The 11,521-nt window shown below is 44.5% G+C and overlaps 2 protein-coding genes across 5 annotated transcripts in view; one reads left to right on the top strand and one right to left on the bottom strand.

The window, feature by feature from the left end:
* scrib (scribble planar cell polarity protein) overlaps positions 1 to 7,646 on the top strand; it is a 93,142-nt gene extending 85,496 nt beyond the window's left edge. The window contains exons 54-59 of the mRNA XM_010782798.1: positions 1,478 to 1,624; positions 2,170 to 2,309; positions 2,445 to 2,482; positions 2,955 to 3,029; positions 4,559 to 4,613; positions 5,821 to 7,646. Of these exons, the coding sequence (XP_010781100.1) occupies positions 1,478 to 1,624; positions 2,170 to 2,309; positions 2,445 to 2,482; positions 2,955 to 3,029; positions 4,559 to 4,613; positions 5,821 to 5,957 (592 nt within the window). The 3' untranslated portion in view covers positions 5,958 to 7,646. The remainder of the gene's footprint in view (positions 1 to 1,477; positions 1,625 to 2,169; positions 2,310 to 2,444; positions 2,483 to 2,954; positions 3,030 to 4,558; positions 4,614 to 5,820) is intronic.
* Positions 3,297 to 11,521, bottom strand: part of kif9 (kinesin family member 9) — a 65,174-nt gene continuing 56,949 nt past the window's right edge. For 2 of the 4 annotated variants that reach the window (XM_010782673.1, XM_010782675.1), the window contains exons 17-20: positions 8,383 to 8,535; positions 8,183 to 8,277; positions 8,015 to 8,092; positions 6,923 to 7,857 (exon numbers count right to left, since the gene is read on the bottom strand). In XM_010782673.1, coding sequence (XP_010780975.1) covers positions 7,762 to 7,857; positions 8,015 to 8,092; positions 8,183 to 8,277; positions 8,383 to 8,535 — 422 coding nt within the window. In that variant the 3' untranslated portion in view covers positions 6,923 to 7,761. Of the gene's footprint in view, positions 4,495 to 6,922; positions 7,858 to 8,014; positions 8,093 to 8,182; positions 8,278 to 8,382; positions 8,536 to 11,521 lie in introns of those variants that run through there. The other 2 variants (XM_010782674.1, XM_010782676.1) reach the window with 2 other exon arrangements.

The following is an 11,521-nucleotide window of genomic DNA, read 5'->3' as shown; positions in this document are numbered from 1 at the left end:
AGCAGCCTGGGGCGCGGATACCTGAATGCGATTGAAGACGAGGGAGGTACGAGGGTAGAGGAGGATCTGGCCGGAAGCAGGTGGCCGGCCAGAATGGGAAGCGCCACCGGCAGAGGTGTTGCCTGGACGGTCGAGTGGGGAGCTACAAACGCTGGAGGCCAGGTGTCCACCGCTCGCACCCAGGCCCCCCCCCCTTCTGCGCTACCCCACCCTGCCCGCGTACAATGTCACGCCCGGCCCAGCCTACTGTGGGCAGCTCGATGGGGTAGGAAGTGGGACTATTATTATCTTTGGACGTTAGATGTGTTTTCTTTCTTTAGGCCGATCGGTGTTTTCTTGTGATCCAGCGCCTCTTCTGTTGGATGTGGTAAAGGATATTGGCTCAGAGAACTCAACTAGCGGAGGGACTCAGCTTCAGGATGGGAGCAGAGGACTCCCAACCCATGACTGGGTAATTACCATCACCTACTCGACGATTGGCTTAAAAGGGCCTCTTTTGCTTGCTGTCTTTGTGCACGTTGTCCTCACGTCCTCCTGTGTGTCTCAGTCTGATCCCAGCGTTACACAGGTCGCGACTCTGCCGGCCCCCTCGTCCGCAACCAAACGTGCGCCGCCGCAGCGGCGGCAGCCAGGAGAGGCCCGTATGCGCCCAGAGCCCGGGAGCTGCTCAGCTGGCCCCTCCGACAAGGACCTGCTCCCCTGCTGAGAAACGAGCTCTGGTGAGAGGCCCGAGGAGGCAGAGCCAGTGGGGGCAGCACGCGGCGCAATTTAGAACACATAAACACGCTTCTGTGACTAACAACGTGCTACCGCGCCAGTCATCAGGTCTTTGAACAGGCTTTTATCTATTCTCACCAAAAGTGATGCTTACACTGTGCCTACAGATACATTAGATTTTTTGCTCCGCACTAGTTTGAATAAAGCGTGAGTCAGAGTTTATTTAGAGTGGGAAGTTTTTTTTCTGGGACCTAAACCATTGACTTTTTTGTTTGCGGGATGGATGGGAGCCAGTTAAATCTGAAACAAGAGATAACAAATCCCAAATATTAGTTTAAGATTAAACGTTTTATTAAAAAAATGCTATGACCCTTCACAGTACGGGGGCTATTTTGTAATGTTTGTGAATCTAAGGCTAAAACATCAAGGCCCACGTAGTGTGTTGCATGAAAGGGTTTGCTGATACCCCTTTGTCCCTGATTTCTTTAGAAACTGTTGTCAGAAAGTCAAACTAAACATAAGTCCACAGTCGTTCTTGTCCTCTTGCTGTGGCCTATTTATTTCCTTCTAAAAATGGGTTATTATTATTCGTGCGCCCGTCTAAATGTGTCAGTGTTTTACCTTCCATTCTTTGGTTTTCTTCTCCTTTTCCTGTCTGTATGCCTTCTTTCCTTCCTCATATCTCCTCCTCCTCCTGATTGCACCTCTTATCCTCCCTCCCTTCCCTCCGCCCCCCCCCCCCCCCCTGGCCCTGGCCCAGGCCCTGCGGCGCTGAGGATGATGTTAGGCAGTATGAGCAGGACCTGGCTAAGAGGCTCTACCAGGCCAGAGTGAGGGCGTCTCAGGGCCGGGACGAGGCCCCCCAGCCCCCCACCTCTTCCTCCTCCTCTGCAGCCTCCCAGCTCAGGTCTGCTCCTCGGCCCCAGCCCCCAGGGCCAGCCGCACGGCATCGTGGGGGTGTGCTGGGGTGCTTTGGGGTATTTTGCTAGAGGCCGAGTTAGGAGAGGTCCAAGTAAGCACTGGCAGCAGCAGTGACCGTGCTTCCTGTGGACTCTAGAAGCTTCTGCACGTCTTTGCTGTTTCCATCTCTAGGTCCCCCCCCCCCTCTCTTTTGTTTCTCTGCTCCTCCCTGCAGCACTTTTTATTTGCACCTTGCTGTTCTCTTGATTTCCATTCTTTATACTAACACACATCCCACAGTCAGTTTGCAAGCTATGTGTGAGTAAAGGGTCGGCCTACTGGCAGTAGGTAGTCCTTTTCCTGGAATGCCTGCCTCTTTTTTGTGAAATTGAATTAAACTGGTTGTTTGTGACAGCAGACCAGGACAAGGAGCACCCGACATTAGTAGTGATCGGCCCCCACCTGTAGCGGTGTGGGCCTCAGTGACTGCCTCTGTGTTTGTTTCCTTGTGTTCTGCTTCCATGTATCTGAAGCTGGTTGTTTCTCCTGTAGGATGAAGTCTCTGGAGCAGGATGCACTGAAAGCACAGATGGTCATCGCCAAGTCTCGCGACGGAAAGAAGCGTGGGACACTCGACCAGCTGACGGAGTCACCCTCGCCCGCCCCCACCCCCTCTCCCACACCTATGGAAGGTAAGAAGCTGCTGCTTGTGTGAACCACTGAATAACTTTTGTTTTAAAAAGAACTATATAAATAATCCTATCCCACTTACCTACAAATAAGCTGTAAGGCTGTCTCACTTTTCATTTCCTGTTTTCTCTTTACAGAGCTCAGTGCCCGAGGAGTCACCTCTCCGGGTCGGCTGGTAAGCACTCATCTTTTTTCATAATTTCTTTTAACAGGTTTATCAAAGTGAATATGTGTCCTTAGAGCGGACTTGCAGATATTGACTCATCAGATATTTGAACCGAGCTGTAGCAGTGAGTCTTCAGTTTAATTTAAGGAACTTTATTTGGGAATTGAAACGAATAAGATTGATTGTTTACAAGCTGGGAAAGGAGAGTAGATTTGCATCAAATCACATTTGCATTAATCCACCATCTTGCTCATTGTCATTCTAGCCAATCAGAGCTGAGAACACACTCCCTTCATGTGCCACAGCTGGCTGTTTAAATCACCCATTAGCCTCTCTGCCTCCCCCCTTTCTATTTCCTCATCCCTTTTCCTCTCCTCTGACATTTTCCTTCTCCTCTCTTCTTATACTTTGTCCTGCCTCCTCCTGTCCTTGTTCTCCTCCTCCCTCGACCTCTGCTCATTCCCGTTTGCTATCCTTCTAGTCCCTGTCGTCAAAGAAGTTTGACTACCGACAGTTTGCTGCCATTCCTTCTTCCAAACCCGTATACGACATCCAGGTATTGGCTGCATGCTGAGTTCCCGAGGCCCCGGCCTCCCCAACCCCCACTCCCAGCTTTCCCTGCTGCCCCTCTTTTAGTTTCTGTTAATCAACTGAAATCAGTGCATTATGTTTCTGCTCTGTGATTGGTCAGTAATTCCTGCTCTGCACTACAGGGATTGGCTCACTAACGCTTACTTCTACAATTTTATTCCTGTATTTAACAGGGACAGTGCACCTTAATTAACATTTCTGTAAATGTGCCAGAGTTAGCCAAGAGGCTATTTTTCATCTGTAGTCCCTGGACAGATTTTAAAAGTCAACCTAAAACACATTTCATTTAAAACATGCAACACACATTACTGGAATACAATGAAGAGACTTTACGTAAATGCCCCCCCAATCCTACCTTCCTGGTCTTTCACATATCACTCACCAATGTAATAGCATCCATAGCAGTAACCATGTGTCTCTCACCATACTAATCAAGCACAGACACTAACACTCACCAGCTGCAGGGACAGTTTTTGGTTCCCACTAACCCAAATGTCTTCCTGGGGTGGAAACTTCCACAAACTCTGCATCTCATCCACTCTCACGGTCACTTCCATCAGCTGCCTGTTCGCATGGGTCGCATATCAGGCCGAGAAATATCATCCTACATCACATTTTCTGTCATGCGCTGGCTCTCCTCCTGCTCTTTGTTAGGGTGGAGGCTTTGTGTTAGTCTGTGTGACATGGTCTTCTCTGTGTGTGGAAGAAGAGATGGGTGGTGAAGCAGGGCCATCCTGCAGGGAGCTTCTCTGGAAATGGGCTTTTATTCATTTCTCGGTCTATCTGTGACTGTTAGCAGAGGAGGAAGACGTACATGGTACCAGAGTGTAGGAATACTCTGTTACAGTAAAAGTCCTTAATTCAAAAATGTTACTCAAGTAGAAAAGTATTAGCATCAAAATAAACTTAAAGTACTCATTATTTAGATTGGTCCAGTCCAGAATAATATAATAATGATGAAGACAGTTTGAGTAAAGAAACATGTCATTTTCTTTAATGAGTTATTGCTATAATGTGTCAATTTCTAACTCATAATACAATATTGTGACTCCCACAGCTGACGTGTCCTGTAAGATAAGATCAGCTAGCAGTCAATAGTTAACATGCTAGCAGTCACATATTCTCTTGCAGGTTATGAACACCTTTGTAGAATGTAAAGAACCCTTCATCATTGATCTGTGTTGGTGTGTAATAGCATCAACACAAAACCAACTGAACTTTGTGCCAAGTTTCCTGTTGTGCGTTGGTGACTCTTGTTGGTGCTGCACTGTTGGCTGTCTCTTTGTGTTTGCACACACAACAACCCCCGGACCTGATGACCTAACATAACCTCCCTTTCCCTTAACATGGCTATCTCTCCTGGGGAGTGGTGGAGCAGAGGTGCTCTAACAGACTGGGAGCGCGTAGTGTTGGCATGGTGATGGCTTCCCCTGGGATACAGGTGAATGACACACACACACTCTCAGTTATTGACAGTCTTCCTCTCTCTTCCAGTCCCCTGACGCAGTGGAAGAGCTGCAGTTCATTGACGACGGCTCCAGCAACCCAGGTCAGTACTGCAGATATGCAGTCAGTCAAATGAAACAAAAACAGGTTGAGTGAAAGGAATGAGCGTGAGAAAACAGTGTGGACATTAAGTTACTCATTTATTACCCGTTCTATTCCCTTTCATTCAGGTGACTACCTGGGATAAGCAGCTCCTATTGGTAGGATCCTCTGTGTGTTTGTGTGAGATTGTAAGCCTGACTATGAGATGTGTGCATTTATACTCTAACATGCCAGTTGTGTGGCCTAACCATGGGCCTAACACTGTGGTTCAGGTGTTAAGAAGGGTGTGCTTCGCCTGCTGCTGCCCTTCACATCTGATGCTGGATCAGACTTCCTGTTTAAACTAATGATCTCAGTCTAACCACGACCCAGATGTGCATGGATTTGTTGATCTAACTAGTTATAGGAAAATAGTTACTACAAAGCTTTGAGTGGTTTTATTATTATGTTTACATGCAAACCAGGTTAGTCAGCTGACCTAATTATTGTAGTGATGACTGCTTTTTCTTACCGTACACATGTGTCAGTGTCGCTCTGAATTATTTTGAACATGAGGACACATTCAAGATGTCAGTATCTCCTTACTGTTACTCCTTTATTGTAACTGCCTGAATGAGTTTGCATATTGCATGGAAGTAGGGGCTTTTACTTAAAAATATACAGGAAGTGATCTTGCTGTTGTGCCACATGAACTACTTCCCTCCAATCGGCAAACTCATTCAGGGAGTTGCATCTCGACACTTGATTGTAAGCATTTTAGCATCCCCTCTGCTGGCAGCATTCTTTCCTGTATGAAGGCTTTATCATGCACATGCCAATAATAAACCCAGTTAAGTGTATTTACATAGCCAAGACATCCACTTCCTGGAGAACCCCAACGCAACACAGTTACTCAAATACATGAAATCCCAGTTTGTTACAAACGTTTTTTGATAAGGTATTGCCAATTAGACCTTGAGGTGGAGGTTTAAATCAGCTGCTAAAGACTTTTGCTTGTTTCCAGCTGCTGATGTGAATGTGGGGCTTCCTGCGCAGGTTTCAGGGCTCCCTCATTCTAACGCTCCACAGGAATCTTCTTTCCAGTTGTCTCCGTCTTTCTTCCCCTAGTCTGCAGCTGCCGCTGGGGAGTGATAGTTGTATAGAGAAGCTGAACTGCAGACGCTCGATAGATACGATGACTAAAGTTGTTCTTGTTTTTTTTTGTCTAGTTCCCGCTGCGAGCCCTGAGGCTGAGGTGCCCCCCCCGCTGCCTGCCACCTCGGCCCTGGAGGAGATGGCCCTGTACAGCAACAAGCGCAAACTGAGGCAGGGCCGCCGCAGCCTGGAGACCGCCGTGCCCACGTAACGGCTCACTGAGAGGAGAGAGCCCACGACATGATGCGCACACACACACACACACACACACACATTAAGATGCACTGTGGAACACAGAGTCACTAAACACTACACAGTAGAGCGAGATTTCCTCTCCCATATATAACCACTGCAGAGACGACACTCTTATATCCTGCTGCCAGTCTGTGGATGGTAGGTTGCTGAGCAGTCCCTACAGGGCAACAACCCTGTAGTGTGGTTAGCTAGCTGTCACTACTTACAGACCATTCTCTTTTTGTTGTTGTTGTACACTCGGTTTACCAAGTAGAAGCTTATCTATTTTAAAAAGGAAGCGGCCGAAGTTTTTATTTTTTTTATTTTTGCACCTCTAATGATTTTGCTGTTTTAAAAAGAACATACTGGAAGAGAAAAGAAATGGGTCATAGCTATACTAACTTGTTGAATGATATTTTTAGCCTTTCAGTGACTAGATTGTAAAAATGTCAGGGGTTTCTAGAGACTCGGACAGGAGTGTATATATTAATTGAGGGAACATCCTGCTACCTTCAGTCACAAATTGTGGAGAGCTTTTTAAAAAACAAAAACAGTACATATCTTTTATGCACTGCCACCTATCAGCTTTTAAAGAACATATATCTTAAGTAATTTATTGTTTTTAGCGTTTTACTCAAATTGAAGGCCCTCTGTTTTAACCTCCTTTGCTTTTGGGAGTGCATGACTGATGGTTATCGTAATGTATCTTTAAATACTAAACTAATTAATTTCACTTTATGTACACTTATGAATTCACATTTTTAGAGAAGCATATCAATAATTAGATCTGTTGGTCATACCTGTGATTGTTACATTCCCCATTGAGAGAATCTGACTACACTAAGCAGGCAGTTTTTACAGATAAACATATCACACGTTTGGAACCATGCATAGTATCATTTAATAATTAACGGTACTCGCCCTGCCCTGTTTAGGGTCTTGTTTTTTTATTTTGCAATGTGAATCATTCATTTGTATCCTTGAATTATCTGGAGGTATTCCAGAGTGATGTGAAGGTAGCAGGTGTTTTATTTTTCTGTCTATTTAAATCTGACGCCACTGAAAAATCATTTTATTATTGTGTGAATAATGTACAAATACTGAAAGGAAAGCAAACGTCGGGTTGAAACTGAGTCAGTCTTACAGGCTTGGTGCTGGGATGCTCTCTGCATGTATATTGGTTTGTTAATGGAAGAGCTGCGGGGGGCAGAAGCAATTAGAAATCCCTCTCAAGACATTGTTCATGCTCCACATGCTGTCAGTTTATGTATCTGATGGGTATTTTTGCAGAATCACAGCATAGTAGCCTATTTAAAGTAGGGTCTTTTAATCATAGCTTTCCATGTTGCTCTCACTGACTGAAATTCAGTTTGTTTGATAACATTTGCAATGGTTGATATCTCTTTTTTTTTTACTTGCAGTAGGTAATTCTTTTTTTTCAGATGGGTTTCACTACATTATTAATGCAGTGTTTCAAGTTTTTGTGTTTATTCTTTTGTCTTGAGTCCTTTTTTGGGACTTTTACTTGCAAATATGTCAGAGGGAAAGGGTCAGAAGTTCTAGGGTCAAGGGTTAGAGCTCACAAGACTGTAACTAGTGAATTTGTACAACCAAAGAAGTCTATTTTGTGGTTCAGGAATAATAAATTTTACTTTTCATTTAAGAAGCTGATCTGTTGTGTAGAGTCTTTTTTGCTTTATTAATGCACTGATTGAATAAAGAAAAACTCCAAGAGAAAAGAAGATGTGGAGACCAGAGCTCACCAAAATGTGCTTTTTACATTAGCTAACGGGGGGGATTTGAGGAAGTGTTCTCTGTCCGGACCCTGAAGACGAGCTCCTCTGCTCTGGAGTGACGCACAGCGACCGGGTGTTCCTCTGCGGAGACATTACTAAAGGTTACACTTTCTGCACATTGTTGATAATCATATCTCTACTTAACTCTGGAGGCTACACAAAGGTGATTGGTGTAAATACAGACCTATCACTATTCTTGTAATATCATTTAATGAAATAAGTCGTTGTTCAAACCCACCCTTCTCAGCATTCTGTAGCGGGCGTTGTGGAAGGACTCAGAGCTGGAGCTCTCAGGAGGAAGCTGGTTATCATCACACTGATATTAAAAAGTCAGAACCAACATTTAGTTATATCTGTTACTTAGTTTCTTTATGGAACACTACCTGAAGCATTACATAGCTTTTACCTCAGAAAGACTCACTTGATCAAGGGTGTTATCCATAGATGTCTCCAGATCCTCCTCGGGTACCAGGGAATACTTTTTATACCACTTCTCAAATTCTGGGACACAAACAAGCAATTGAGTACGTATGAGGTATTGAAGCACCTATGAAAGCTCTGAGCTGTGCCATGTAAGAAGTTGAGAAAGATATTTAGAGAACTGACCAGATAGCAGGCGCACCCTGCACTGATCCACCAGGTGCTGACAGTAGTTGATTTCTGCCTTGATGTCGTTCAGCACCTCATATCTCTGCCGGTACAGAGCCTTCAGCTCTCTGAGCTGGTTCAATAAGGTGTCATCTGGCTCCGAATACCGACCTTCATACAACAAATGAAATGAAAAGAAGTCCTTAATGCTTATCTAAGCAAAAATTATCAATTTAAAAAAGAGAACTCTGCAATTCAGGAAGGTGAATGATTTGGTTTGATGTGTGCAGTTTGTGTTGGCTCTAAACTGTCATTAATGAAGTCATTCAAACTTAATGAACCCCTGGTATAGTTGAAATTCCCAGTATATCATCAACAATGTGCACTGCGCAGTATAGCATGTTGAAAAACATCAGAACAAATATCATACTTAAAAATGTCAAACATATATTATAATTTGTCAAAAAATATCAGATGAATATACATACTAAATAGTCATAGTATGTTGTTAAAAAGGTTGTATCATAATACATATTGTAAAAGAAAATATTAATATCTGATTGGTCGGGACGTTGCGAGGCTCGCTGCTGCGAGGAGCAGACAGGTTTCCGGGTCGGCGATACAGCGAGAACAAGCAAAACTCATCCTGAGCACACATAAACACTCACAGTCGAAGTAAAAACAATAAGTGTGGCTTGATATTGATTAAGAAAAAGGTTTAGAACGCTGTGAGAATGGGTCTGCGGAGAGCATTTCTCCGCCATCCCAACTTGTCTATTAACAGCGTTCAGGGAGCTCTATGCAAGTCAATGGGGACTCCCACTATTTTTATAGGAAACGTCGAGAGATGTGCCCAAACGACGTCGTCTTACTTTCACGTAGCCTGTGTAGGACGACAGTTACTAGTGTACTAGGTCGACAATTTATAAGTGTCTTTACTTTAATGGTTTTTTTATACTGTACTTTGAGTCGATCTAGCATTGTAACATAAGAAAATGAATGTACAAACTATATGAGAGATCAGTCAGCAGTCTTTGCTCACTAGAGTACCCTTTGCAAGGAGACAACACTAATCCGAGTCTAGTCTTCGATTTCTTCCTGCAGTGTCACGACCTTCTCCTTGACAGGAAGCCATTATGTAACGCACTCATTTCGATACACTTTGATGCTTAGAACATGACAGAAACGGTTAACGGGACAAAAAAAGAAATCGATTAACCGTTGAACTTTTTTAACTCGGTCGTTAGTTAAATTTTTCGGATGTTCATCGCCTTACCTTGGTACACTTCATTACCGTAAAAGTAAACACAGGTTTTTTGTGTGTATAAGTCAACGAATGTGTACTCCTGCAAATGATACTGTTATAAGTTGAAGTGATCCTTGGCCGTCGCATGGCATGCTGGGCAACAGAGTCCGGGCGAACCGGGCCTAGCTGTCCCGGTCCAAGTCTCATGGACCTCCCTTCGGACTCCTTTAGCAACACTCTTCTACATGTCTTTGTGTTGTTATGTGTAAAATCTTAGATGTGAACTTCGGAAAATTAGAAACGACGTACTGTAAGATAATGTCTAGATTCACAGTCCGTCCAGGCTCAGTAATAAGCGGTTCAAGTTCGACCGACGTCATTCAGAGTAGATGGGAAAACTTCTAGTAGTCGGAATTGTTCATCCACAAAGAAATCTTGTTGTTGGTACCCTGTGACAAAAAAACAATGTACATTCAGTAAGGTGTACCAAAGAAATACAACACTCGTCCACCTGTCCTCTTCTTTGCCCATAGCTACGAGCTAAATGCAGTCTGGATGTTAACCCCCTCCTGCTGGTTTCTCGACTATGGGCACGACAGTTCCGGTTAGAGAAGACGTAAGTGACAAGACGGTCGAGCACCTTTACTCTCAAAAACACCCACAGTAAAAAAATGACGGTCGGACAACCGTTTGTTGAGAACATTAACACCGACACTATGTACAACGACGCACATTTGAGAAAATCCCTCACCCTATGGTCTCCATCGTGACTCCCTTACTACTCGACCGGTCGAAACTCACAGTGTGTTTGTGGGTCGTGGGCCAGTTGGTATCGGTTTTGATTTTCAGATTTCCTGTTTGGCTCCCATTCACTTGAAATCAAAAAGGAGGCTACATGACTAAACTAGCAGCAAGAATTTCATCAAAGTTCTATTATTCATATATATAAACGTGAAACTGGGACTAGTCAAAACGTACGGACCTAAATTTGTGTGTCAGAAAGGATTACCTGCGTGAGTACACAATAGGTCGGTTCGTTCTCTGTTCACTCTCCTGCTCCCATGGCGAAGAGATCATTCGCAAGTCTGAGACGGCACGGTTTGGTTTCGATTAGACAGGTCTCGGGGCTTTCCCTTGTCCCAATGTCCTTGGTCCGTGCCCTCTCGGTCCTCTGGTGTCCTCAGGTCTTGGTTTACCGTTTCTTGGGAAAGTGGGGCCATACACAAACACGCCATATTTTCACCAGCCGAGTCTATAGCGAACCATATCAGATGTGTCATTAAACTACAAAATATGGTACGACAGAGGACGGGTCGGGAAAATATGGAGAAGGTTTCGCCCTTCGGAAACTACAAAATTTACCGTCTCCGGTCGGCCGTCCGTTATTTAGCGGTAGGAAGTCCTCTTTGTCGGCAACGATGCACCTCGCGGCGAGCAGAAGTAGCCGTCAGATTGACTGCTCAGTTGCGCAACACTCTATCTCTAGACCTAGACGTGGCGCACCGGTGGTTACGTCGCCAACTGATCCCTCTCTCCTCCTCCGGTTGTTCTCCAATGAAGTTACAGGAACACTAGGTACTGTCTGGGAAACTAAATGAAATAAAACCGAAAAAGAATTTCAACAAAAGCCAAAATGGGGCAGGGGAACACACAATAACTTCCAAAAACGATACAATTACCAGACGTCTCAGTTTTTGGGAGTTTCATGTGGGACATCGCTCATTTTGAGCAATTGTGTCTTTCGGCTTTGTCTACAGAAACGACCGGGGTTTTACGGAGAACCTTCTAAAGAGTAAAATAACAAAAGAAGGACCCAAGACACTGCAACTTGTGGGTTTCAGTTGTGTTTACTGGCCTAACGGTTTTACCTGGTTAGGTGCCTCTTTGGAGTGTGTGGTCCTACGTGGAACC

Source organism: Notothenia coriiceps, unplaced genomic scaffold, assembly GCF_000735185.1.
Source record: "Notothenia coriiceps isolate Sejong01 unplaced genomic scaffold, NC01 NC01_scaffold00024667, whole genome shotgun sequence".
Taxonomy (NCBI): Eukaryota; Metazoa; Chordata; class Actinopteri; order Perciformes; family Nototheniidae; genus Notothenia; species Notothenia coriiceps.
Note: the sequence above shows the minus strand (reverse complement) of the source record. Positions and strands in the feature narration are given on the sequence as shown.